The following is a 22,626-nucleotide window of genomic DNA, read 5'->3' as shown; positions in this document are numbered from 1 at the left end:
TCCATCCTAGTAAACAACTGCCTGCCGAAAATAACTTTCGTAACTAACAAAGAAAGGAATATGCGCTCAATTATCTGCAGTCTTTTGCTGTTAGGCTGTAACTTCTTGGTCACGATGTGCGTAAATTTCGCGGGATGTAGAGGGTGCCACTGGAAATCCAACATTGCTGCCCGGTTTTTGGTCCGGCTGTCATTCTAGCCTTGTGTGGTGCTTCTCTACGGTGTTTGAAGCTGCAATAAAATGTTCCTGGAAGTGTGCTGTGTGGCATGTTGTGTGGTCTTGCGCGAAGATATGCCCGGTATCGTCTGTGCCCGTACAAGCCCTCTCTGTGGACGTATCGAAGGTGTCATGGAAATCACACGACGCTGATGTGTTTGGTCTGGCATGCAAAACATTCGGCTCCGACGAAGTCGCGGGGAAGGTGCCACTTAGTCTGGAGCCAAATGGCGGCTGAAATCGTGCCAAGAAAGGCGGCGCTGAAAGCATCGACACATGCGCGCCGAGAGTAAATATGAATACAGAGAAAAAAATTCAAATCCTATCCCATCCACTGGTACTCGCCAACTCCAGCATTTCAAAATGTCGCAGTACTTAATTCCACACATACGAGGGGGTACCCAAAAGAAACCGGACTTATTTTTGTTTGAAGTTATTTGTTCACATTTTAAGCACGGACCTTCAAACTCCTTCAAAGTAATCCCCACTTGCAATGATACGCTTGTCGAATCTTTCATTCCATTTTTCAAAATATTGTTTAAATTCATCTTTTGTGATGCTTGACAGTGCCTCCGTCGTTTTTTTCTTCACCTCAGCACCACCAGCGAAACGCTTTCCATTCACCTATTTTTTTCATTCTAGGAAACAAGGAAAGTAGCACGGGGCAAGGTCGGGAGGGTATGAGGGTTGAGGAATAGGGGTCATGCCATTTTTGGTACAAAATTGTCGTAGAGATAGGGCTGTGTGAGCGGGGCCATTGCCATGATGGAAAAACCAGTCACCCGACCGCCACAAATCTGGCCGCTTCCACCGCACACTCTTGCCCAATCTTTTCGAAATATCCAAGTAGAAAGCCTGGCTAACTGTCTGACCCTGCGGAACAAATTCTCAATGGACGACTCCTCTCACGTCGAAAAAACAAATCAGCATTGTTTTGACGTTTGGTTTCACCTGACGAGCTTTCTTGAGGCGAGGTGACTTTGAAGTTTTCCATTGACATGATTGTTGCTTTGATTCAGGGTTCGATTCAGGAACACGAGTTGTCCCCAAAGCATCGTCCTTGTACGTCTTTCTTAATATTTCAAGAGTTTCCATTCAACTTTTTCCGAGCAAAAATCAGAATTTCACCAGAGCCCGCTGTTCGCGAAAATCAGCCACTGCAAAAACGACATTCACACAAAACAGTCGTCACTCTAAAACTCTGCCTAAACTAGTCTGACCTCCTTCAGCGACGGCACTCGGCTTACTGACTCTGGAATGTTCGTTCTATGCGCTCCTAGTGGCAAAACGCGGTACCACAGAAGCTTTGCTGACCAAAAAATTTAGTCCGGTTTCTTTTGGGTACCCCCTCGTATGCTGAGTCCGCTGCAAGTGGCCCCGTTTTCCACTTCGGCTTATACGCCCCACCATCGTGCTGTGGGCACGGCATTAATGCACAAACACGATGCAGCAATGATTATCTGCACTGCGCATTTAAGTTCCTATTAATTCTTTTGAAGCACCACTGTAGGTACCAATTTTGACTGACGTAAATTATAATCAGGTCCTGACGGCAATATCTTTCACGAGTTATCGTTCGACAAGCGAGGCAGGTCTAAGAAGCCGCAGCTTCCTCCTCCTCGGTGCCAGAAATTTTCGCCGGCATTGCAGGCTGCGCAAGAAGTCCCACGTCTCCGTAAAGGTTTGTGCACATTTTGATTTTGGGGAGTATTGAAGACTACTAACTACAATACATTCACTGAATCGCTCGGAGAGCGTATGTTCTTCATTTCTCAAAGAGTAACTGCACGGTAATGTGGTCGTTGCTGAAAAAAATTGCCCTCAAAGATGATTCACAGTTTACGTCATTTAAGATCACTGCTAACTAACGGTGCTGCAGTGGTGGTGCCGTCTATGCACGGCACCCACGCGTGCGTCAGAGAAGGGCGACGTGCCTGTCTCACAAGACGTTACTGGATTAGATGGCTAATAGTCGGACTGCTTAATACTGAATAAACCATCAAAACTGAGCTCGAACGGCTGGTAATCATCATTATCTGTGACACTGCTTGCTGCAACAGGGATGCACGGTAAAGTAACTGTAAAAGTGACGCCACAAGCCGGATTGCTTTTAAAAAGATCGATGTGCCTACAGCTCTTTTTCCTTGTTTCGTGTACATTGTGATGGAGTTGTGATCAGTAGCTGTGCGCGAAAATATTGACTATCTAACATTCTGCAAGATCCATAGTCACTTGGCATTAAATTTATTGACCTTGTTTTTGGACAAGGAGTGCTACCGTGAGACTTTGTAAAAGTGCCTCAATTCACGACAGTCATAAGAGATAATGAATGTTCGAAAATACGGTTTGGTAGTTATAACTAATACAAGTTATGAAACGATTAGCTAAACCTCTTCAGTTGGTGTTCGAAGGAAAGCCAACTGAAGAGGTTTAGAATTGTACGAGCTTAAATAATGAATGGAAGTCGTGAAACTTGCAGAGAGAGCATACGAAGCCTTTTTGTGCTATCACTCGAAATAGCAGCGTAATCTCGAGTAAAAACTGCCACGGCGTTCAGACTTCGCAGCACAGAGCGGCAAGTATGGAGCCGAGTGGTGAAGTCATTAATGATTTGTTGGGGGGGAGGGATACGAAGTCATACAAAAGCACTGAGCAACTATATTGTACACGTCATTGCACTGCGCTCCTGAAGACTAGATGTTGCAGCTGTATTTGTCAGGTTATTCTTTCATTTTTCCACAAAGACCCCATTTTACTGCACACATTTATCCCATCGATCAGCACTCTGAAAAATGCCCCTCCAGTTATTCTCGGTTCAGCCCTGCAGACGCAGTCACGCACAGCTGCAAGGATTATACCTTTGATGTCTCGTATCTTGGACCCCGCATTTTACTATTGCATTATCCGAACATGTAGCAGCCCGGAGAAACTAGATCAGGGTTGTAAACTGGGTGTCCACTTTCGCCACTGTAAGCCAGCCGCGTGAGGGCGGGTACATTACTTTTCTTGCAGGTCGCTCATCGCGCCATGCTTCACAAGGTTTCTTCGGTGTTTGAACGTATTGCTTAGCATATGTAGTTGGCACAGGCTGCAAGAAAGCAACCGATATGAGACCTCCCGGTTGCCAGAAGACCATGGCCGTGACTTTGGCAGCTGACAGCACATTTTTTGCTTTCTTTATTGACGGAGAGTTTCAATGGCGACAATCCACGCGCTCTAGTTCCGTTTGAGGCTAAAAATAATGAAACAGGTTTTTAGCACGTCATAATTGCTTTTATTCATCTTCTGAACTGCACTGCGCCCTTTTTCAAGTATTACTGCTATTTCATTTATTGTTACCAGCCTCTGTTCTTTGCTGAATGCATCAAAGGTTTTCTTGTTGGCTTCTATTGCGGCTCTCCGAGGGTACGCTTATCGTGAATAGTCCTCGAGCAGTTTATAAATTGTCTGACCCGTCTTGAAAATTGGCGGGCGTATGCATGCGGTTCCAACGGCAAGCTAAAGGTTTCCGTAAATTTCCGCGAATGAAATGTGCTTTCCCACCAGAAAATGTATGACCGCACGTTGACGAAACGAGATGTCCAGGAATGCAATTTTGTTTAGTGTACTCGTGGAGAGATGACTCAGTCTGTTGATGCTAAATGGAAGCATGTGACTGCACGAGGAATGGCGCCACGAACTACCGAACTCCCATACTTGCGCGCTTTCACACCTATGTACACAAATACGTTGATCAGTATTTTCGGTAGAGCCTATGTATATTTTCAATGCTGTAACGCTTACACGCAAGAAGAAAACAAGTGTCACCGTACGTAAATCCCGCGGAGTGTTTTTTGTGTGCATTCAATGGCACACGGCCGGGCGCAAGCGCTGAAAATCTGAAAGCTGTCCATTTATGACGTCGTAACTGAGCTTCTCTGGACTTATCCGACGCTGTGACAAGACTGAACATCGCCGCTGCATTAATCAGCTATTACTACACCATTTAAAATTCCAACGCCAAATTACTTGCCATGTTCACCTACAATCTCCATACAGTCGGATTCTTCGATGTCGTCGAATTCCCATAAAACCTGTTCAGCTTTCCTTTAAACATACTCCCTCCGAATATACTTTTTACTATTCGTCACTAAGCGGAGAGGGATATGAGTGGATGCTGCAATGGCCCTCGTTGACAGGCGTTCTAGCATTCATGCAGATGGTTATTACTTTTCCGCTGAACAGTTGTATTCCGAGCTACACCGAGGCCACGTTGTTTGGAACTAGTAGTCGTAAGTACTGACAAAATCCATAGGGCTTGTCTTTAATGGCAATGAAAAGGAAATGTTTTTCACACTTCCCTGCGGACTAACATTGCAGGCTTCTTTTCATCTGGCCACAGAACGAACTTGGTATTGACGAAGTGAAGGCCATGTGAAAAAAGGGGGCGATATGAACTACCCTTCAAGTCGTGTACTCCGATACCTCTTGCTGCTAAATACCAACTTTATGCCTAAGTTCTGTGTTGCATTTTTGCGAAAAAATGAAACGAAGTAAAGCGAGATAATGTGTGCGGCTATTGGGCTGCCAAGCGCGGAAGGCGCTCGAATAGCTGAACACGTTTACAATCTGTGAGCCGAAAGGAGACGTTATATGCTTTAAACCTGATGGCGGGAGAAACACTAGCACGAGAAGAGTAACGATGAGTACGGGTGTAAAATACTCCGAAGATATGCGTCTCTCATGAAAGATTTCGCTTTAATGGCAGAAAGAAAATGACGCGAGGCTCGCAGAGTACATATCCCTCAGCCATCCCCAGTCACTGGAGCTCCTGTGCTGGTTGTGATGCATACTCAGTGTGGGCGAAAAGCACCACTAATACGGTCTCTCAGTTCGACGTGGTTGCAGAGCGGTGACATTAGGAGCGCTGAATTGAACACAACCTCTTCCGAACGAGGCACTTGTGGAAGTTTCAGTCCTTGCCTGACAAAAGCTGGGCTCCGGCCAGAATGTCCAAAAGTAAATGCCGTACTGAGTTTTAACTATACATACATACCTGCTGTCAAACACATAAACCTCAAAGGCGTTAGTGGCAAACCACGCACATTACTTCAATGTGTGCGAATGAATGCCAAATTTGACTAGCATGCTTTAAAGAAGGCTACACCGACTTTCACCTCAAGTGTAGCCAATAATGCAGCTATTCGATTGTTGCTCGTGCATCCTGGGGACTTTTGCCTATGCGTGTTTGTGAGGGGGCGCGCGCGATGTGTGTGTGTGTGTGTGTGTGTGTGCGTGTGTGTGAGAGAGAGAGAGAGAGTGCGTGCGTGTGTGTGTGTGTGTGTGCGTGCGCGCGTGCGTGTGCGTGCGTGTGTGCGCGCGTGCGTGTGCGTGCGTGCGTGTGTGTGTGTGTGCGTGCGTGCGTGCGTGCGCGCGCGCGCGCGCGCGCGCGCGCGCGTGTGTGTGTGTGTGTGTGTGTGTGTGTGTGTGTGTGTGTGTGTGTGTGTGTGTGTGTGTGCACACGCGCGCGCGCGCATCATCAGTAGGATACAGAAACAGTAGGAAGTTGCTATCGCTGCATACAATCTAAATTATGAGTCTTCCATGGCGTTCCGTGAAAAAAATGCTGGTAGAGTCCCTGCTGAGTAATCTACGCCATTACTAATATAATGTTTCATTAAGCTCGTTTTCAACCAGAGCAGACGAAGACACGGCCTCCAAGACAAGAACGACTCGCAAACAAACATCAGTTGTGCCTCCCTTTGTGATCTTTTCGCGCTGGTCTAAGGCCTGAAGCACACTACTTACGCAGTGCAAATAAATATGGACAAATGCTTCTAGTTTTTATGGCTGCCACCACGGTCGGCGTGGCACTAAACCCTCATAATTTCCGCGGGCAATTTCGAAGACTCGGTACATGCCATTCATTTTCTATGGTCATCTGGACTGATCGATGTGATTGTGGGAAGCATTTTATAGGTTACAAGATTCCACGTTTAACGTATACCACCGGCTGAAGTTAGCTGTATTCGCTAATGGCAGCCATCAGGTGACTCTAGTTTGCTGATGTCGAGGAAAACTGGGCATGGCTTCCCGACGGTGCGTCTACCCATGATTGCTCACTCGATTCGTCGAGGTTGCCGATCTGTGACCGTTAATTTACTCGTGCTGGGCAGACTTTGTCATGAATGCAACAATAAACAAATGCTGCGATGAAAGTTCCTATACCTGACTTTGGCCACGAATTACAAACGCTAGCACAAATTTCTCCTTTAGTTACGTGCATAACGGATGAGGCACGAGTTAGGGTTTCGGCGGGATGGAATTATCCGGGATGGAAGTTGCTGGCGCTTTCCTCCATGGGGAACAAACCTGAACAGCAAGTACGCGCCGCAAGCCTTTTCACCAGCGGCCTGGGCAGCCAGACTCCCAAGCACTGAAGGAGGGAAACACCGAGCTTTGCAACGCTCGAGCAGCGGTCCGATCGCACTGATCTTCAACGATTATCATTTTGGCACTTTGCCGCAAATTACAAGAATGAATTTATATGCAGTTGAACCCCTCAATAACACAAGCCCTCAAGAACGAAATTTTCGCGGCAACGAAAAATTCTGGCGCCCCTGGCAAACTCCCATAGAGTTCAATGCATTTGTCCCCTCTCAACAGTGAAGGGTTTTTAAAAAGCAGTCCTGCATTAACGAAAGTTTGAGGTAGTGATCTGCAACATTTTTTCGGCACGTCAGCGAGTCGGGAACATAGAATGGGCAAAACTGCAGCAGCACACTCATCCGACAAGTCGGGCACGTTCATTTCACCTGCCAACAAGCACCGGCGCAGCCATTTTTGTTTACTTTCGGTTGGTTCGGTAATGATGATGATAGCAAAGTATTTTTTTTTTTCCCCGCTGAAAGCGGCTTTTTGCTAGCCCGTCTGTTGGCGACTACGCACGCACGTGATGTTTCACGCATAGAGTTAATATAACCAACGTTTCACGTGACGACACCGCCGGCCAACCGGGGAAGAGCAAGGACAACGTTACTAGATTACCTCTTTCGTTACTAGATTACCTCTTTCAGTTTGCAAACTCCGCTGGGATGCGGCGGCGAAACGTGGCCCTCTTCGGTTCCCACTCGCGAGGTGGCGCTTCCGACGCTGTTGGCCCGGTGGCATTGTCACGGAGCCAGCGCGCGGCGTTAACCAACGGCGTTAACAGCAATCAATTCCGTTTAAGGGGAGCTATTTCCGAGATAGCGAGCAAACACTATTTCGATTGTGCAACTAGGATACGTTTGAGCCCTTAGAGCGATGCCACATGGACGAGATTTCGCTGAGATGCCCACGTAGTGCTACGCGGGAGAACTAAACATTCACCTGTGAAGATTAATCACGTTGCTGTTCTTTTGAAATCAGTTCTTTATGAAATTACGTGTCGCGGTCCCGTTTGTTCCAGAGCACTCAAGGCTGTGATGCGCGTTATTTAAAAGCAAGGTACCGAACTACTTCAGTGAAAGCTGGCCGTATTTAAGGCTATAAAACGAGAAAAGCGATGATGACGAAAGTCAAACTAAAAACAATTTATTGAATCGATACACGAAACATAACTGAGAACCTGTTTTCAAAAGACAAAGTTACCGTTAAACTGAAAACAATTTACTGAATCAATGCAGCAAACATGAACTGGGAACCAGTTTTCCAGAGCCAGAATTACAAGAGACGCGCTTTCTTGTTAGCTACAGCTACCTTTTCCTTGCATTCTAATTTATGGTTAAAATCTCGCGAGAAAAAGTGCATTCTAGTCACAATGACGAAGTTTAATACCTGGCAAGTGAATGTAGACATGTGGTCGGCACAGCCCAAGCGAGCAAGGCTGCACTTTTCGAGCTTTTCGAGCACCTTCCAGAATATGTTTTCACAAGCACCAGCCTCATCTAACGTGGCAGAAACTACTTCATTGACAACTTTCATAACAGTCAACATTTTGGCTGTTGGGTGCTTCATACAGCCTTCCTTGAAACTTCTGTAAGTTGTCAGGTACGCATCAGAGCCAACAACGGGCAGTGGACTGCTTATGTCTTCTAAGCACAGAATGCATGCTGCGTGCTTTTCAAATTTATGCACTACATATCCACTCAAGTAGTAGACAACAGCATAATCCACTCCTCCCTTGAAGTAGGAGTGATCGTCATCCTGCTCTCCAGGCTCATTGCCTGCTTCAGATGTCATCTCCAGCAGCTTTTTTTCTATACACTCACGTAAGGACGCATGTTTGCTGCGGTAAAACTCTCTTGTCTTCTTCAGTGTGTCCTGTACGCTGACAAGCACACTCCCAGGTACACCTTGCACACTGCCGCGCAACGCAGTCTTTATCGGAGTGTACAAACTGAGAAGCCGGAATATCTGAGTAAAATTGACGACCGTAGGATGAGATTCGTCTCCTCCGAATGAACGGACAAGTCCGAAGTGGCGCTGGAAAAGACACAGGGCTTGTTAATTTACAAAGAACTTCACCACCGATAGCTAAACACTCAAAAACCAGCAGTAATCACATTCTCACCTCCAAGGGGTCCTGGTTCAACTTTGCTGTGAAAACATAGTGTGCATCCTGATCCAGCAAGAACTCAATGATGTCAAGCGTTGACAACAAGGTAACACGCAGAGATTCAGTTGTTAGTTTCGACGCAAAGAGCTTGAGACCTTTTTCCACGGAGTTCTTCTCTGTAATATTCAACATTTCCTAGAAGTCTCTGATGACCTGAACGAATAAGGTAAAATGTCAGCACATGATGAGCATCGATCAACATGCATGAAAGGGTATCTTGGCTTACCTGTATTTCCTTTGAGTGGCGTTTGATGCCTCTTTCAGGTAGCTTTATGTTCAAAGCATCAAACAGGTCATTAAGCAACTTAGTAACTGCTTCTGTTCCCTCAGAACCCCTCAGGTCTTCAGCACCGGCTTCTCTGTATATGCGGATGCCTATAGCTGTTCCACGACTGAATAGCTGTAGAAAAAGTGCATTGATGAATTAATTAAAAAATAACCAAAAATGGTATACGCTGTCTTTAAGGGTACAACCTGTGTAGCAAGTCGGACGCTCATCTTCTGGAGGTTGTCTGGTGCAACATGTGCTCTAGTAAGCTTCGGCACTACTCTTGCATGTTTGCTTTTCTCGCATTCATACAGCGCAACATAATGTGCGAAGTTGATCTGATGATCCCCAGCCTGAAAAAACCAAAAGAGTTTTTTGAGCTCCCTTGCAAATCAGTGCACATATTTTCCCTTACCATTCCGTAGGTGTGCTTTTTCAGATGATTTCTGATGCACTTGACTATGTGCGGCACATCACAGATAAAGAAGATCTTCTGTGAAGGCTCCCAGGGGTGCTCGATGCTGTGGCATGGTGACATCATATCTCCTGACACTCCAAGGTTCCTCCACATTGAGCGGTTATTACCTGCCCCATCACTTATAACAGCAAGCACTACGGCATTATGCTTGTGAAGCTGCAGCACAGCACTTAACAAAAGCTGTGCAAGGATACGCCCTGGTGCTGCACCTCTTGTGGCAAAAGATGCTATGGGTTGAACCCAGCCCTCAAAAAGCGGGGCAAACATCAACACCAGTGCGTGGTCAGCGAGTTGGTCAGTGGCGGCATTTGTCACATCACCATAAACAACGAAGCCATCCATTTTGTATGACGTTTTGCTGAAAGCAACACATTGCTTGAGCTTTATTACATCAAGGAGTAGGACACCATACCTTCGAAGGCGGCTCTTCTCATGAAAATGCTCTCGAATACTCTTCAGCGAAACCTCATTGAAACCGAATCTGCAAGGGATGCCACTAATAATCTGAAGAAGGCGTGCTCTTGTAGGAAGCGGCAAAAGCTGCATATCAGATAATAGCTAGTAAGCTTTCGGGCTTGAAATTTGCAGGATAAGACACGTCATTAACCACTCTTCTGTGTATCTCCTCCCATTTTTCGATTTTGCCTTTGCTGCCTGAAAAGCAGTCTTGAAAGCGAGTTGCTGCTTAGCTGGAAGAATGTCAAGTGCTTGTTTCATCCTCTCCTCGGTCAAGTTCTTAAGTTGTGTTTTCATAGTGGCTACTTCTTTCTTCATTTTCTCTCTCTGAATAGTTGCTCGTATTGCCTTTCTACGCAGAGACCTCACTTTGGTGTTTCTATATGTCAACCTGTTGCTTGTCTTGCGGCGCCGTGAAAAGAGCTTATGGAGACTCCTGCATTCCTGGCACGTTGCTGTCAGACACAGAACTGTGCATGATTTGCGATGCCATGTTTCACCATTTTTAATGGCCACAGCTGATGACAAGACATCGGGATAATTATCAGCAGGGCAACCTTCACAAGAATTCAGCCTTTCAATGTGTGAAAGCAGGCACTTCAGGTCATCGCATGATTTCAATTCGATATCTACACCAGTAGAATACACGGCTGATAGCACACGCTGCCCCTTCGCACTGACAGACACGGTCAGGTGTTTCGACACTACCACAGCCCTGTCGATTTCTGGTAAGTCTTCTCTCATGACCAGCTTGTACACCACAATTGTTGTGCCAACGACATCAAGCGACCAACCCCGCATCCGTTGGCCTGCTGCTGCCATGTCCGACAACTCAGTGAACAGCTGTGTGTTGCTCTCCAGCACAACACTGTTGTCAATGCCACCACTGCTTTCGCTAGAGACGCAGAAGTTCGATGTTGCAGCTTCTTGGTCGTTTTCGTTTTGCTCTTTCTGACGCTTAGGCCGAGGCGGTGCACGCACGGTAGGGGCTTTGCGTTTTCGCGCTGGTTTTGACAAGTACTTGGGGAAATTAGGAAAAATTCGCGGCACAGCATCTTCCTTAAGAGCCCACTTGTCACGCGGTATGAAAACTACATTACCATGAACTTTATGCACGAAGTCTTTCACGATATCTTCCCCGTGAAAGTGCAGGTCGCAAACTGAGCAAGAGCTGGTCCGCTCCTTATCCAACCTTGGTATAGCCCGTCGCCACCATTGAAGCCGCACATCGTCAGCGGGCGGCTTAAAAAAATGTCTTTTTTCGGCCGAGGATTTCGTAGAATCGTAGCCACTTCGGCAACCAGTCACAAAGCAACGAGGCATGTTTTCTCACATTTAGGAACCGTCACAGGCTGACACGACATACACACACTTACGATGATCAGCGATGATGAAATGCAGTCGGACAATATTTGGAAAACATGTTCCTGTCTTGAATTTGGAGCGGACAAGTCAAGCTGCGTCGCACGGTCCGCAAAGCACACAGGTCGATCGAGCGCACTGACGCTACACGTTGGACGCTACTGTGATAACTTGCAGCAGAAGCACACATCGGGGCACAAGCTGCGTCGACAGATCTCGCTGAGACTCACAGCGAAATCGATCACTACGCAACACAGTTGAAGGCAATAACGAAACACCCAGCAGCCTGCGTTGACTTCGCACTGACCGGCACCGCCATCCCGCCGTCAGACCGGTCAAATGGCGACGAGCGCGCCCCCGCTCGGCGGTACAGCGAAGGGTGACACCCGCGGCGTCGGAGTTTGCAAACTGAGAGAGGTAATCTAGTAACGTTGAGCAAGGAACCCTTTTTTTTTCTTTTCGCTAGTGCGCCGACCACGCTATCTTGCTGATCTCGCCGTCCGCCTTGTGCAAGCCGAATTCGCCCGCGACTTGCTTGTGTACAGTGTTTTTTGCTTTTTTGACTGTCGGAAACATGCCGCCTCCTGTAAAGAAGCGCAAGTTTTTGACGCTGCAGGAAAAGGCTGCAATCATCGCCGAAGCTGAAAAAGGCAGAAAGAAGACGGACATTGCGCAGGAGTTCAGTATCCCGAGCAGCTCACTTTCTACGATTCTTAAATCAAAGAATGGCATCATGGCGGCACTCCAGAACGGCTCGCGTGCTCAGAACAAGACTTTGGCAACGCCGTCTATGAAGACGTGGACAAAGCCGTATTTCAGTGGTTCCTGAACAAGAGAGCGAACAAGGTGCCTTTGTCTAGAAGCCTTCTGCAGCAAAAGGCGATTGACTTCGCGTGCATTCTGGAGCACGACAACTTTAGGGCGGGCGCCGGATGGCTAAGTCGATTTAAAACGCGGCACTGCATCGTCGCCAAAGTGTAGTCGGGGGAGTGTGCGAGCGTCGACACTGAAGCAGCATCGTCCTGGATGCAGGAAAGTTACGAAGGCATAATGGACGAGTATGAGCCCTCCGAAATTTATAATGCGGACGAAACTGGCTTCTTCTATGAAATGTTGCCTTCAAAAACGCTACACCTGAAAGGAAAAAAATGCCATGGCGGCAAGCTGAGCAAAAAGCGGGTCACCATTTTTTTATGTTCAAACATGGATGGATCAGACAAGCGTCCCCTCCTCATGATCGGCCAGAGCAAGACGCCACGGTGTTTTAAAGGTAACCGAAAGCTTCCGGTCCAGTACACTGCAAACCAAAAAGCATGGATTACGCGCGCAATATTCTCAAGCTGGCTGGAAGCCTTTGATACGCACATGCGAAAGCAGGGCATATCCGTCTGCCTTTTTTTTTTGGACAACTGCACCACATTGAAGACATTGCCCTGACGAGCGTCCGCTTGATTTTTTTTTCCCTGCGAACTGCACATCCGTTATCCAACCTGTTGATCAGGGGGTTATTACAAGTGTGAAGTCTGCGTACCGAGGAAGGCTCATCCAGCGGATGTTGCTAAACATCGAAATGAAGCGACCGACGGAAATTGACCTCTTCATGGCGCTGGAGATGCTTGCCGGCACGTGGATTGCTACTTCGGCCACGCTTGTCCAGAACTGCTTCAGGCATGCCAGTTTCGCAGCTGGTCAGCACGCCTTGGCAGAACCGGAAGCTGCAAGCGGTGACGATCTGCAGCCATTAACCGAAGCATGGAATGTGCTACTCAGTGTGGATGCAATGGTGCCAGAGGCTGTTGAACTGGAGGACTTTTTGTGTGCGGACGCCGACTTGATCGTGCACGAGCAATTCAGCGACGATGCTATTATCGACAGTGTGCGCAAAGGAAATGAGGCGAGTGACGACGAAGATTGCGAAAACCAAGCACAAGGTAAGCAAGTAAGCTCGCGTGATGTGCTTGATGCTTTCGATGTTATCCGGACTTTTCTCGGCGACCACGACGACGACGAAGCTATGCATAGCTTATCAAGCTGCGAAGCCAGAGTCGTCAAGCTCCTGCACAGCAATGTCAAGCAGAGCAAAATAAGTGATTTTTTTCATTAAATTTTGGTTCTGGAAGGTAATGGGTGTGCTTATTTGTCCATTTTCGCAACAGTGAAATTCTCACGACAACGAAAAGGTTTTCCTTCCCCGGCGGTTTCGTTATTGCGGGGTTTGACTGTAGGTGTATTCACGTCCTTGGGCTTTGATCTCTAATTTTGGATTGAACTATGGATTAAAAATGAAAAGACTACCCACACTCTCCCTGGTGATGAAAGTAGATGGCAGAACATCAAAGAGCCGCAGGACATTTTGCGAGAGGGCGACTAACCACCGTTAACAAGACCACCCGAGCTTGGCCTTCGGCTTCAAAGTTATCTAAGACGATACAGCAGCGAAGCGTTCGTTTACTATCGCACTTTAAGTATTTCAGGGAGCGTGTTCTCGGTAAAAAGTAAGTTGCAGCTTTACCTCATCAAGTCATGCGATATTCTTACCGTCGGATAGAGCATGCACGTTCCCTCATACATTAACACATTTCATGCGGCTAGATTATATGACTGCTCCGATATTATTTTTGTTTCCCACACACTCGCACCACGTAAACTTCTAATAATAATAGCAGTCACTACCAGCTACTATATGGAGGGGGGCGCAGAAATGTTCAATAAACAATTGCACTCACCGTGGTGGCTCAGTGGCTTTGGAGTTTGGTTTCTGAGCCCGGAATCGCGGGATTTTCCCGGCTGCGACAGCTGCATCTTCATTGAGACGAAATACAGAAGTCCTTGGGTTGTGCGACGCCACATTAAAGAACCCCAGGTGGAATTTAAATTTCAGCGATCTTTGAGAGATAAAATGATTTCCCTATTTATTTCACCTTGATTAACAGAGCAAAGAAAAAGAAAAAAAAAACATTCTCCTATGCTTCTTGGTTTTGGTGACTTCATATGTATGTCATAACGAGCCCCTCATTTCTCTTCCCTTTTCAGTACGGGCCTAATCATTGACGCATAGACTGCTGAGACCTGCAGGGACTCGAGTGCTAAAGTGTGAACTTTGAATTTCTATATACGATTTTTCCAAGTGCCTCCGAACGCTTGATCGAACGAATTTCTTCCAGCCGAAGTAGTTCGTTTATGTTTATGTCGACTGACTGCTCCTGGCTACCAAATGTACTCTTCAAAACTTTTTCGACCTCCTCGTAGTTCGGCGAAAACTGCAGGCCTTCAACACACACACTGCTTCGCGTGTGAGAGACGTCATCAGGTAACTAAATTTTTTTGCGTTACTCATATTCTGTCAATTCCACACTCTAAATTTTCCTAATTAGCATCACGAAGCTTTGGCTTTTCATCCTGAGCATTTTGGCACCTTTCAAAGGCATTTTCCGAATTTTACAATTTTTTATTTGTTTCTTTAATTATTCAATTAATTACAATGGTTTCATTCTCTGCTCATCGCCCATTACACACCAGCCAATCATCAATCACTAGAACCACAAATCACCATAATAAGATTTTTTGTACGGAGTCCCCGACGATTTTCGACACACGGTGTCGACTACGCCGACGGCATTTCGATCGAACGAGCTGTATGCGCTACCGCGTAAAAACAGAAAACTGGTAAACTGCACGCAGGCCGTCCCTCTTGATACACGCACTTCTGATGTGAAGCGCACGCTGGTGCACGCCAGCAATGTACGATACCATGTCTTCTACGCTGGAGCGGGGACTCCGTGATTGCAGGCATGGAGAAAGACCTGCACAAGCGAATAAAATTAGCAGGGTGATGGGCTTGACATCATGTACGTCTTTGTTTTTCTTTTTTCAACACACTGCATTTACTCAGCAGCAATATACGAGGACCGCCCTAGTTCTTTGTGAAAAGGCATTAGATCGTGCTCAAGCGTCCAGTTCTCTACTCTCGTCCACGACCGCTTGAATGCTAGGAATTATGAACCTTGACGCTCACCTACAGGCTCAACTCTAAGCGCTAGCTCATTTCACCAGAATTGCAAGGCCTGGTAGGTTAAATCCGTGCATCGAAAATTAAAGCAGACATAACTCCTGCAAAGAGACCATAACTGATGCTCCACTGCCATGCTGCCCAGAGAGAGCACATTTTCTACTTCGGTCCACAAGTCCCTTAACAGCCGCCACGGTGGCTCAGTGGTTATGGCGCTCGGCTGCTGACTCGAAAGACGCAAGTTCCATCCAGGCCGCGGAGGTCGAATTTCTATGGAGCCGAAAATCGAGGCCCGTGTACAGTGCGATGTCAGGGCCCGTTAAAGAACCACAGGTGGTCGAAATTTCCGGAGCGCTAGCTTCACTACGGCGTACTCGATAGTCTGAGACGCTTTTGGACGTTAAATCCCCAATAAACAAGTCTCTGAGCGCAGTTTTGCTTAATATTCTCCTTCAAAGCCCGTCTAAAATGGCCGATGGAGATGACGACGAAAGAAAGCGAAAGGTCGCAAAAGCGTTAGTTGCCGATAAACGCAACAAAAAACCTTAAGTTACGACGAGACAGGCAGCAAGCGGCGGGTTTTCGCTTCCAAGAGCTGTGCCAGGTATCATCATTTGCGTACTGGCTGGCCTGTGTCGGTACGCAACGCGATCCAGCATTTTCATGGGTACCGCATGGCCCCCATATCTTTTGATGCTGCGATTTATTACAGCGAATGGGTTCTTACCTATCTCAGCCTTCCTTCTTTTTCCACCTACAGTATAGGCTTATATTCTTTTTTCTTGCCTGTCGTTGATCCTCCGCCTCGTGCCATGACTGCCCGAAGGCAGCCTTGAATCAGCAGGCCTAGGTTTTTATTCAGCAGCAAGGCGGTGGCTTGCACTTCTCGCGTTCATATTAGGTTTCCCTTAAATCATTGTGCCCGATTTGTGCTTTTTTATTTCAGGATGGGGCAAATTGGCAATCTGCGGCGCAGTAACCTGTGCGTTAAAAGACCAGGTTCGCGTCCTTTACTCGCATCCTTTGTACTGCTCTAAGCTTTGGTTGCAAAAAGTCAATGTTGACGGACCAAGGCGCGAAACAAGTCGTTTAAAATGTTGCTTCGTTTTCGACGCGCCCCTAGCAGCCACAGTAGGCCGGTTTTAATCCCGCTGTCAAGAAACTGCTGAGCTTTCTGGGCACCACAAGTTGCCCAAATCGCACACACTTTATTAGTGACAAGAAATTTCAGTTATCGTAGTGAATACGCTTTACGTAACTTAGCCAGATTATGCTTTGCAATCCATCAACAACCGTCGCAGGTTCCGCAGAGCCTCTTAGCGTTTAATTCCAACCTCCAGCCTTTGGAATCTGCCGTTGCTGAAAAAGAAGAAATGAGCGGCGTGCTTGGCTCCCGCGTGGCACGAGCCTGCGGAGCGGCCACGACGCGCTCTTGCCCTGCAGCTCGCAGTGATAGCCGCGATCATCAAGGCGCAATCGGCAACCTTGCAATGGAGCTTTCCCCGGAAGAAACACAGCAACAGCCTGCCGGCGATGAGCAGCAGAACAAGCCCATCGCTGAGGTGCCGCCGAAGCCGTCGCGCCCCGGGATCTTGAAGTCGACCCAAAGTTCATTCGAGCCGCAGAAGCAAGCATCCACGAAGACTTTGAGGTTTCAGTTGGATGAACCCGAGAACCCACTGCCTCCGGCATCTTTGGCACCAACAACGCCTCCGGCACATAATCCAGTCTCTGAAGCGGGCGCCCAGACCGCTCTGCCCACCCAGGCCGCTCCGGCCACCCATGACAAGCCCAAGGAAAGCAAAGAAGTGGGAAGCAAAATCGACATATCACCACCTATGTTCCTGAGCATCGAGGACAGCCTCAGCGAGAGCCGCAGTTCAAGCACTTCGTCTTCGCTGTCGCAGGGCAGCGGTGACTCTGACAGCCCAGAGCTGTCGGAGTTTATGGAGGGAAGAGGAGTCCCCTCGGCATCGGACGCGGCGGTGCCAGCAACCCCGACCGCGCCGACGTTCAACCTGCTTGGAGGACACAAATTCAAACTACCTTCCTGGTTCCCCGAAGACGTCATGCGCTACTTCGTCGCCCCAAGCCAAATCCAGGGCGATAAAGCCCGAGGCGCTGAGCCACGCCACCCGCACGCGGAAAGCGGGGACGCGGAAGAGGACGACGACTCGTCTACGTTGCTGCCGTTTGAAGACGCGCCCTGGCGACCGTCGCTTCCCCAGCAGACGTTGATGGCGCTTCTCGGTGGCCTCGCGCTTGTTTTTCTCGTCTCGGCAATGGTGCGCGATAGTCGAAGAAGCGGCGATGTAAGCACCAGGAGGCGCCAGTTTGAGCCCGACGTGGCCGTCAGTACTGTGAATGGCGACGAAAACCAGGAGTCCATGCCTTTGCCGCAGATACCCCTAAACGATATCGAGGAGACCCCCCGAGAGACAGCTAGCCCGGACAAGCCTACCACGTTTGCGGAAGGAGACGCGGACTCCCTCCCCGTACACAGAGAAAACCCGGCCGAAGCTGTAGCACTCACTGAAGCTAGCGACTCTTCAGATCGGCCAAAGCTGCAAGAGGTCCTTGGAAAGGTGCGCCAAATCAGGAGCGACACTTCGCGCCCTTTGCGTATACCAAAGGTGAGTCCGATTCTCGAGAGTAACTAGTTCGGTACAATTGTTTATCTTTCGGGATATCGCCTGCGTTAGGCATTCATGCATACTAAACTGGAGTTTCTTACCGCAATCATGACAGCGAAATAGGGGGAGAAACAATAAAGCAGATAAGTCGCTGAATCATTGGCTCACCTAGGGCGGAAAACAGCGGAACACTTCCTTGTCCACCGATTAAGGATACTTAAGTGAATCAGTCTGGAACGCAGGTTTGGGAAAGGCTTGAATGTGGTATTATTGCCGTACTGTGTTTGCCGTCTTGCTGACTTTGCTAGGATAAACACCTTCCATATAATTTTTTTATGTCCTTCCTGACTACGACTCCCCTCCATGGACAAGCATGTCCGGCATTCTTGAACAAAAATTTTGTATATTTGAATATTGCAAGGTACTGTTGTGGAAATACTGAAGGTCGCAGGTAATTCTTCTGGTGCGTGATAAAATCTTTCTTTTGAACTTTTCCCATCGCTCGCATCGAGCTGTTCACACCACCATAAGAAACCAACGGGGAACTTTTTTGACGTTAGCAAAAATGTTAATAGCAACAAAATGCAAGCTGCATGCAGACGGGATTTCTGCCGATATATTGACTGTTGTATGCAATCTCAGAAGATATGAAAAAAATTGCATTCGTAAACTGTTTCCCGTTGAAAACTGATTTTGTCTAGAATTTCTGGAGGTGAAAGACACGACTACATATCCCGAGCGACATATGAGGGTTTTTTTTGTGTGTGTGTGGGGTGTAAGTGGCAGTCACTGGCATGAAATATTGGTGCATTGCAAAGATATAGAGACGTGAGCCTAGCAGAAGGCTTTGTAAGCAACTGTGCGCATAATTAGCTATAAAAAATTCGTTGAAGGTGCTTAGATATCTCTTAAGTGCGGAGAGGCGAAAGCCGTTTGCGACTCATTGCACTGATTTGATTTTGCCGCGCTAGAATTCATTTCACTACAGACGAGAAGAGCGTGGCATGAGGACGCGGTGACGTCACACTGCGCGTGCGCAGCACGTCGGCAGTTGTTTCTTGGCGGCGGATCACACAGCTTCAACGTCCTTTCGTCTGATGTGACGTCATCATCCGGTTTTCCTCGTGTTTGAGCATTTTTACCCAAACTTTACATCTTTCGGTGTTGAGTACTCATTACGCTTAATTGCAGATTTTTCAATCAATCTAATTTGACACAAATCCGGTGTTTTTCCGCCCATTCTGTGATAATTTCCACTAAGCTGTAACAACTTCCGGTGGATGTGACGTCACACGGTTCTAGTCATTATATCGACGCCGACGCATTTCGTTGTTTTCTTTGTTTTTTCGCTATAATTGGCTATAATTAAATAACTAATCCCAGTACAGTACTCAAACTTGGCATCGGGGTTAAATTTTGATCATCTATCTGATGGTACCATTGGTTTTCTCCTATCCTGATTAGTTGCCGCTTTATTCGTGGAAGACAGCGTTACACCGGACGTGACCTTGGCCGCGAGTGTGAGCCATAAAAGGCTTTCGCCTTAAAAGGCATCTGCTGGCACGCAAGACATTCAAACATCAGTATTATGACACATAAGCTGCAGAACAGCGTCTTCCTTTCAGACAAAACGTGCCTGCGGCCCTCCCGTCTTCACGTACTGCCGCGCAACGCAGCCAGAATTTTACTACAACAATTCAACAGGACACTGTTCGGCGACATCAAAACGACACCAGCTTTGCAACCGCGGTCCCAACAGTTTTCCGTCGAAACAGAGCTGTCGCCTCAAGTGCGTGGAGACCAAGCGGCCAGAGAAGCCCTGCTTCCGTCCGGTCAGCTTCGTTATTTGTGTCAGGTGAGATGGCAAGCCAGCTCATGCGGTCACGCACTTTAGATACACCAGCTGTCGGCTGCAGAGAACCAGTCACTGAAGCGCTGCTAACTAACAAGCAGAAAGCCTGACTAGAGGCTAGAGTGCTTCGTGCAAGGCTAAGTTTGTAAGGAGAAAGAAACCCGCAGCGGAGCCGTAGATACAATAAATTGCTTTTTTTCTTCAGAGTAGTAGCTTTAAATGTCCATTTCGCATTGGTCCCGGGGGTGTCCGAAAAATATAACTGATGGGGAGCCTTCTGGAACTATAACGTGACCTTGAGGAGCACTAAAAATGTCGTCTAAGGACTGAGTGCTCTCTAGGATGTCGTGTGGGGTAATGTGACCAGCAGCTGGTGCTGTGAAACGCCGCCCACAGTCAGCTGCGTTATCTTGCTGAAATGGAATCTCTCGCACTGTATTTAGAGAACGTAAAGGCGGATATGAATACGTGGAAAGGACAGAAAGCACACTCGTCTTCACGTCCGTCTTTAGGGAATGGTCGCAGTGCAGCGCACACGCTTCTATGTCGGCCCAAATCACTAAACAACTAGCCCTTGCTGGTCGCATGTCTCGCGCTTGTTTTTTTTTTACTTTGGGTTCTTGCTCTATAGCGTGAGAACAGCGCAGTGAGCTATGGAAAGGAAAATAATAGAAATAACATTTAGAGACTAAGAGAGCAGCGGGTGTCAGGAAACAAGCACGAGTTATTTGTCATATCCTCACTAAAATAAGAATTTGAAATGGGCAGGACCTCTAATGCAACGAGAGGGCAGCCAATGGTAGGTAACGGAGTCGATTCCAAGAGAAGGCAAGCGTAGCAGTGGGCGGCAGGAAGTCAGGTGGGCGAATGAGATTAGGAAGCTTGCGTGGATAAGGCACGGCCGCATGCAGCTGAGAGCCTGGCGCAGAAAAGGGTTAACTGATGGTCAGTGGGCGAGGTCTTTGCAGTTAGACTGATTATGATTATAATATCGCTGCGGTTTCGCAATTATGTGCTGTCAGTAATGGTGGCCGCCTTACAAGCTATTCTTAGGTGGAGGTTTTGTACGGAGGAAAAAGGGCAGGGGCTAATTGAAGTTACCTATTCAGATTACTTTTTGTTTTATTAAAGACTGTTGTTCGGAAGATTTTAGAAAGAGGCAAGGCGTGGACTTGTACATGCTGCGTTTAATAAGATTTTTTGTACAAAAATAAAAGATGAAGTCTAGTCCCGATTCGAAACAAGGCAAAGGAATTTCTGAGCATAAACTTTTTAGCGCCGGCTGTTTCAAATATTAACCTCATTTTTGAACTGTGGAACAGCTTTTCTTAGTATCATCCTCCTACTCAGGAGAAAAGAGCACAGCGCAGTGAACCTGGCAGCAGGTCTGCCCTCTATTTCGTTATCACAGCTGTCGTCCGGATATTTTGCACTGCGAGTGCCCGGCTGCGTGTCTCGAACAAAAACGAAGAGTATTTTTTTTATTATTCGAGATGTTTGCCATTAGGCATAATGAGAAAGGGAGAGGAAGAAGGAGTGTATACAAGCCTCCCTTAAAAAGTGGCAAAAGTTCTCCATAAAGGGATTATCATGTGTCCGCTTGCGATAGTCGCCTGCAGCATCCCATCGCTGGTCCACCTTCCTTAGGAAGCGCCGTCTCACGGAGGCTGTAACCAATAAGTCCACAGCAAATGTTTTTCTTCACACAGGTCTGGCGCAGAACCACAATCGGGACACTTCTCAGTCACTTCTAAACATTTTTCACGCCACCGATGACGCTCAGAGGGAGTCAGAGCCGCTCCTCAATGAATCCGGCGTGCAGATACCTCCTCCTCCTGGGTGAGGCTACGGGGAGAAGCCTGTTTCTCGGAAACATGGGACAGTAACGGATCTGAGGGAAGAGGGAAAGTGGCGAGATGTGTGATGTGTAAACTTGTGTCATTGTATCCACATGAATATTATGCGGATAGTGAGCATGACCGGGAGTTCCGTGTATACGCACAAGACAGGGGTATTTTGTGCACAGTTGGTGAATGGACTGTGTAATTTGGAATGTGCGCCGGACAGCCTCAATCTGCTTAAGTGCGGCAAGGGAGTCAGTGTAAATGTGAACAATATAGAAAGTGGGTACGAGTGGAAGGGAAGCAGTTGCATTGTGTATCGCTTTAAGCTCCAAGGCAAGGGGGGTGCAACTTTCTGCGCTATATAGCAGGAGTTAAGATGAGGATGGGAGGGACTGTAAACTGCGGTAACTCCCACCAGCGCTGTCTGTGATGCATCGGTGTATATTATGCACACTGAAGGTAGATGCGCTGCTCATATCGGCAGCGAAGCAGAGGAGCGATTATCTGAGTTGACAGTAGGAAGAGTCTTCGAGTCTGCGTTCGCTATTCCTTTGCAGAAAAGACCCCAGTGATGCCCTCCGCTGGTACTTTGATGGAAAGCGATGCCTCCAGTGGCGCTCCCGGTCAGACCGATGTCCGTCGCATGGGAGGCAGTTGTTCATCACTGCGCAAGACTGCAGGAGGAGCTGCGACGCAACAAATTCTTCCGAGTGCCGTGCCCCAAACTCGACGGCATGCGGGTCCCAGCTGAAGGGCGCTTATTTCGCACACAGGGAGGCGAAAACGGGCCTGTTCCGCTGCATCGGCATGTCGTACATCGCAACCGGACGCAGCGGGAACGTCTGTCTCAAGGGAGCCAACCGATTCTTCACCCTGCAAGCTTGCAGAAAGGCCTGCGTTTATACGCCGAAAGAAAATGTGTGGCGTTAG

At 47.7% G+C, this 22,626-nt stretch overlaps 2 protein-coding genes across 2 annotated transcripts; one reads left to right on the top strand and one right to left on the bottom strand.

The window, feature by feature from the left end:
• Nucleotides 1-7,857: 7,857 nt before the first annotated feature.
• On the bottom strand, nt 7,858-9,292 carry LOC149354498 (uncharacterized). The gene is made up of 3 exons (XM_089577512.1): nt 9,269-9,292; nt 9,021-9,194; nt 7,858-8,661 (listed from the first exon to the last, which is right to left on the bottom strand). The coding sequence occupies exons 1-3, from the start codon at nt 9,290-9,292 to the stop codon at nt 7,900-7,902; spliced, it is 960 nt and encodes a 319-aa protein (XP_089433638.1). The 3' UTR covers nt 7,858-7,899.
• A 7,565-nt stretch (nt 9,293-16,857) lies between these two features.
• LOC149354497 (uncharacterized) lies at nt 16,858-22,626 on the top strand. Its single transcript, XM_089575991.1, has 3 exons — nt 16,858-18,000; nt 19,626-19,855; nt 22,254-22,626. The coding sequence occupies exons 1-3, from the start codon at nt 16,858-16,860 to the stop codon at nt 22,624-22,626; spliced, it is 1,746 nt and encodes a 581-aa protein (XP_089432117.1).

The sequence above is a fragment of the Amblyomma mixtum genome, chromosome 3 (genome assembly GCF_055824585.1).
Source record: "Amblyomma mixtum isolate Tamu chromosome 3, ASM5582458v1, whole genome shotgun sequence".
Taxonomy (NCBI): Eukaryota; Metazoa; Arthropoda; class Arachnida; order Ixodida; family Ixodidae; genus Amblyomma; species Amblyomma mixtum.
This window is presented reverse-complemented; position numbering and strand designations above follow the sequence as displayed.

Bases quoted from the DNA above. Each gene is read 5' to 3' on its own strand.
- LOC149354497 (XM_089575991.1), top strand. From the start codon at position 16,858: ATGGAGCTTTCCCCGGAAGAAACACAGCAACAGCCTGCCGGCGATGAG. The intron at 18,001-19,625 runs GTGAGTCCGATT...TCTTCCTTTCAG, and splicing joins GCCCTTTGCGTATACCAAAG to ACAAAACGTGCCTGCGGCCC. The intron at 19,856-22,253 runs GTGAGATGGCAA...ATTCCTTTGCAG, and splicing joins AGCTTCGTTATTTGTGTCAG to AAAAGACCCCAGTGATGCCC.
- LOC149354498 (XM_089577512.1), bottom strand. From the start codon at position 9,292: ATGAGCGTCCGACTTGCTACACAG. The intron at 9,195-9,268 runs GTTGTACCCTTA...CTTTTTCTACAG, and splicing joins GCGTCCGACTTGCTACACAG to CTATTCAGTCGTGGAACAGC. The intron at 8,662-9,020 runs GTAAGCCAAGAT...TGTCTTTTCCAG, and splicing joins GCCACTCAAAGGAAATACAG to CGCCACTTCGGACTTGTCCG.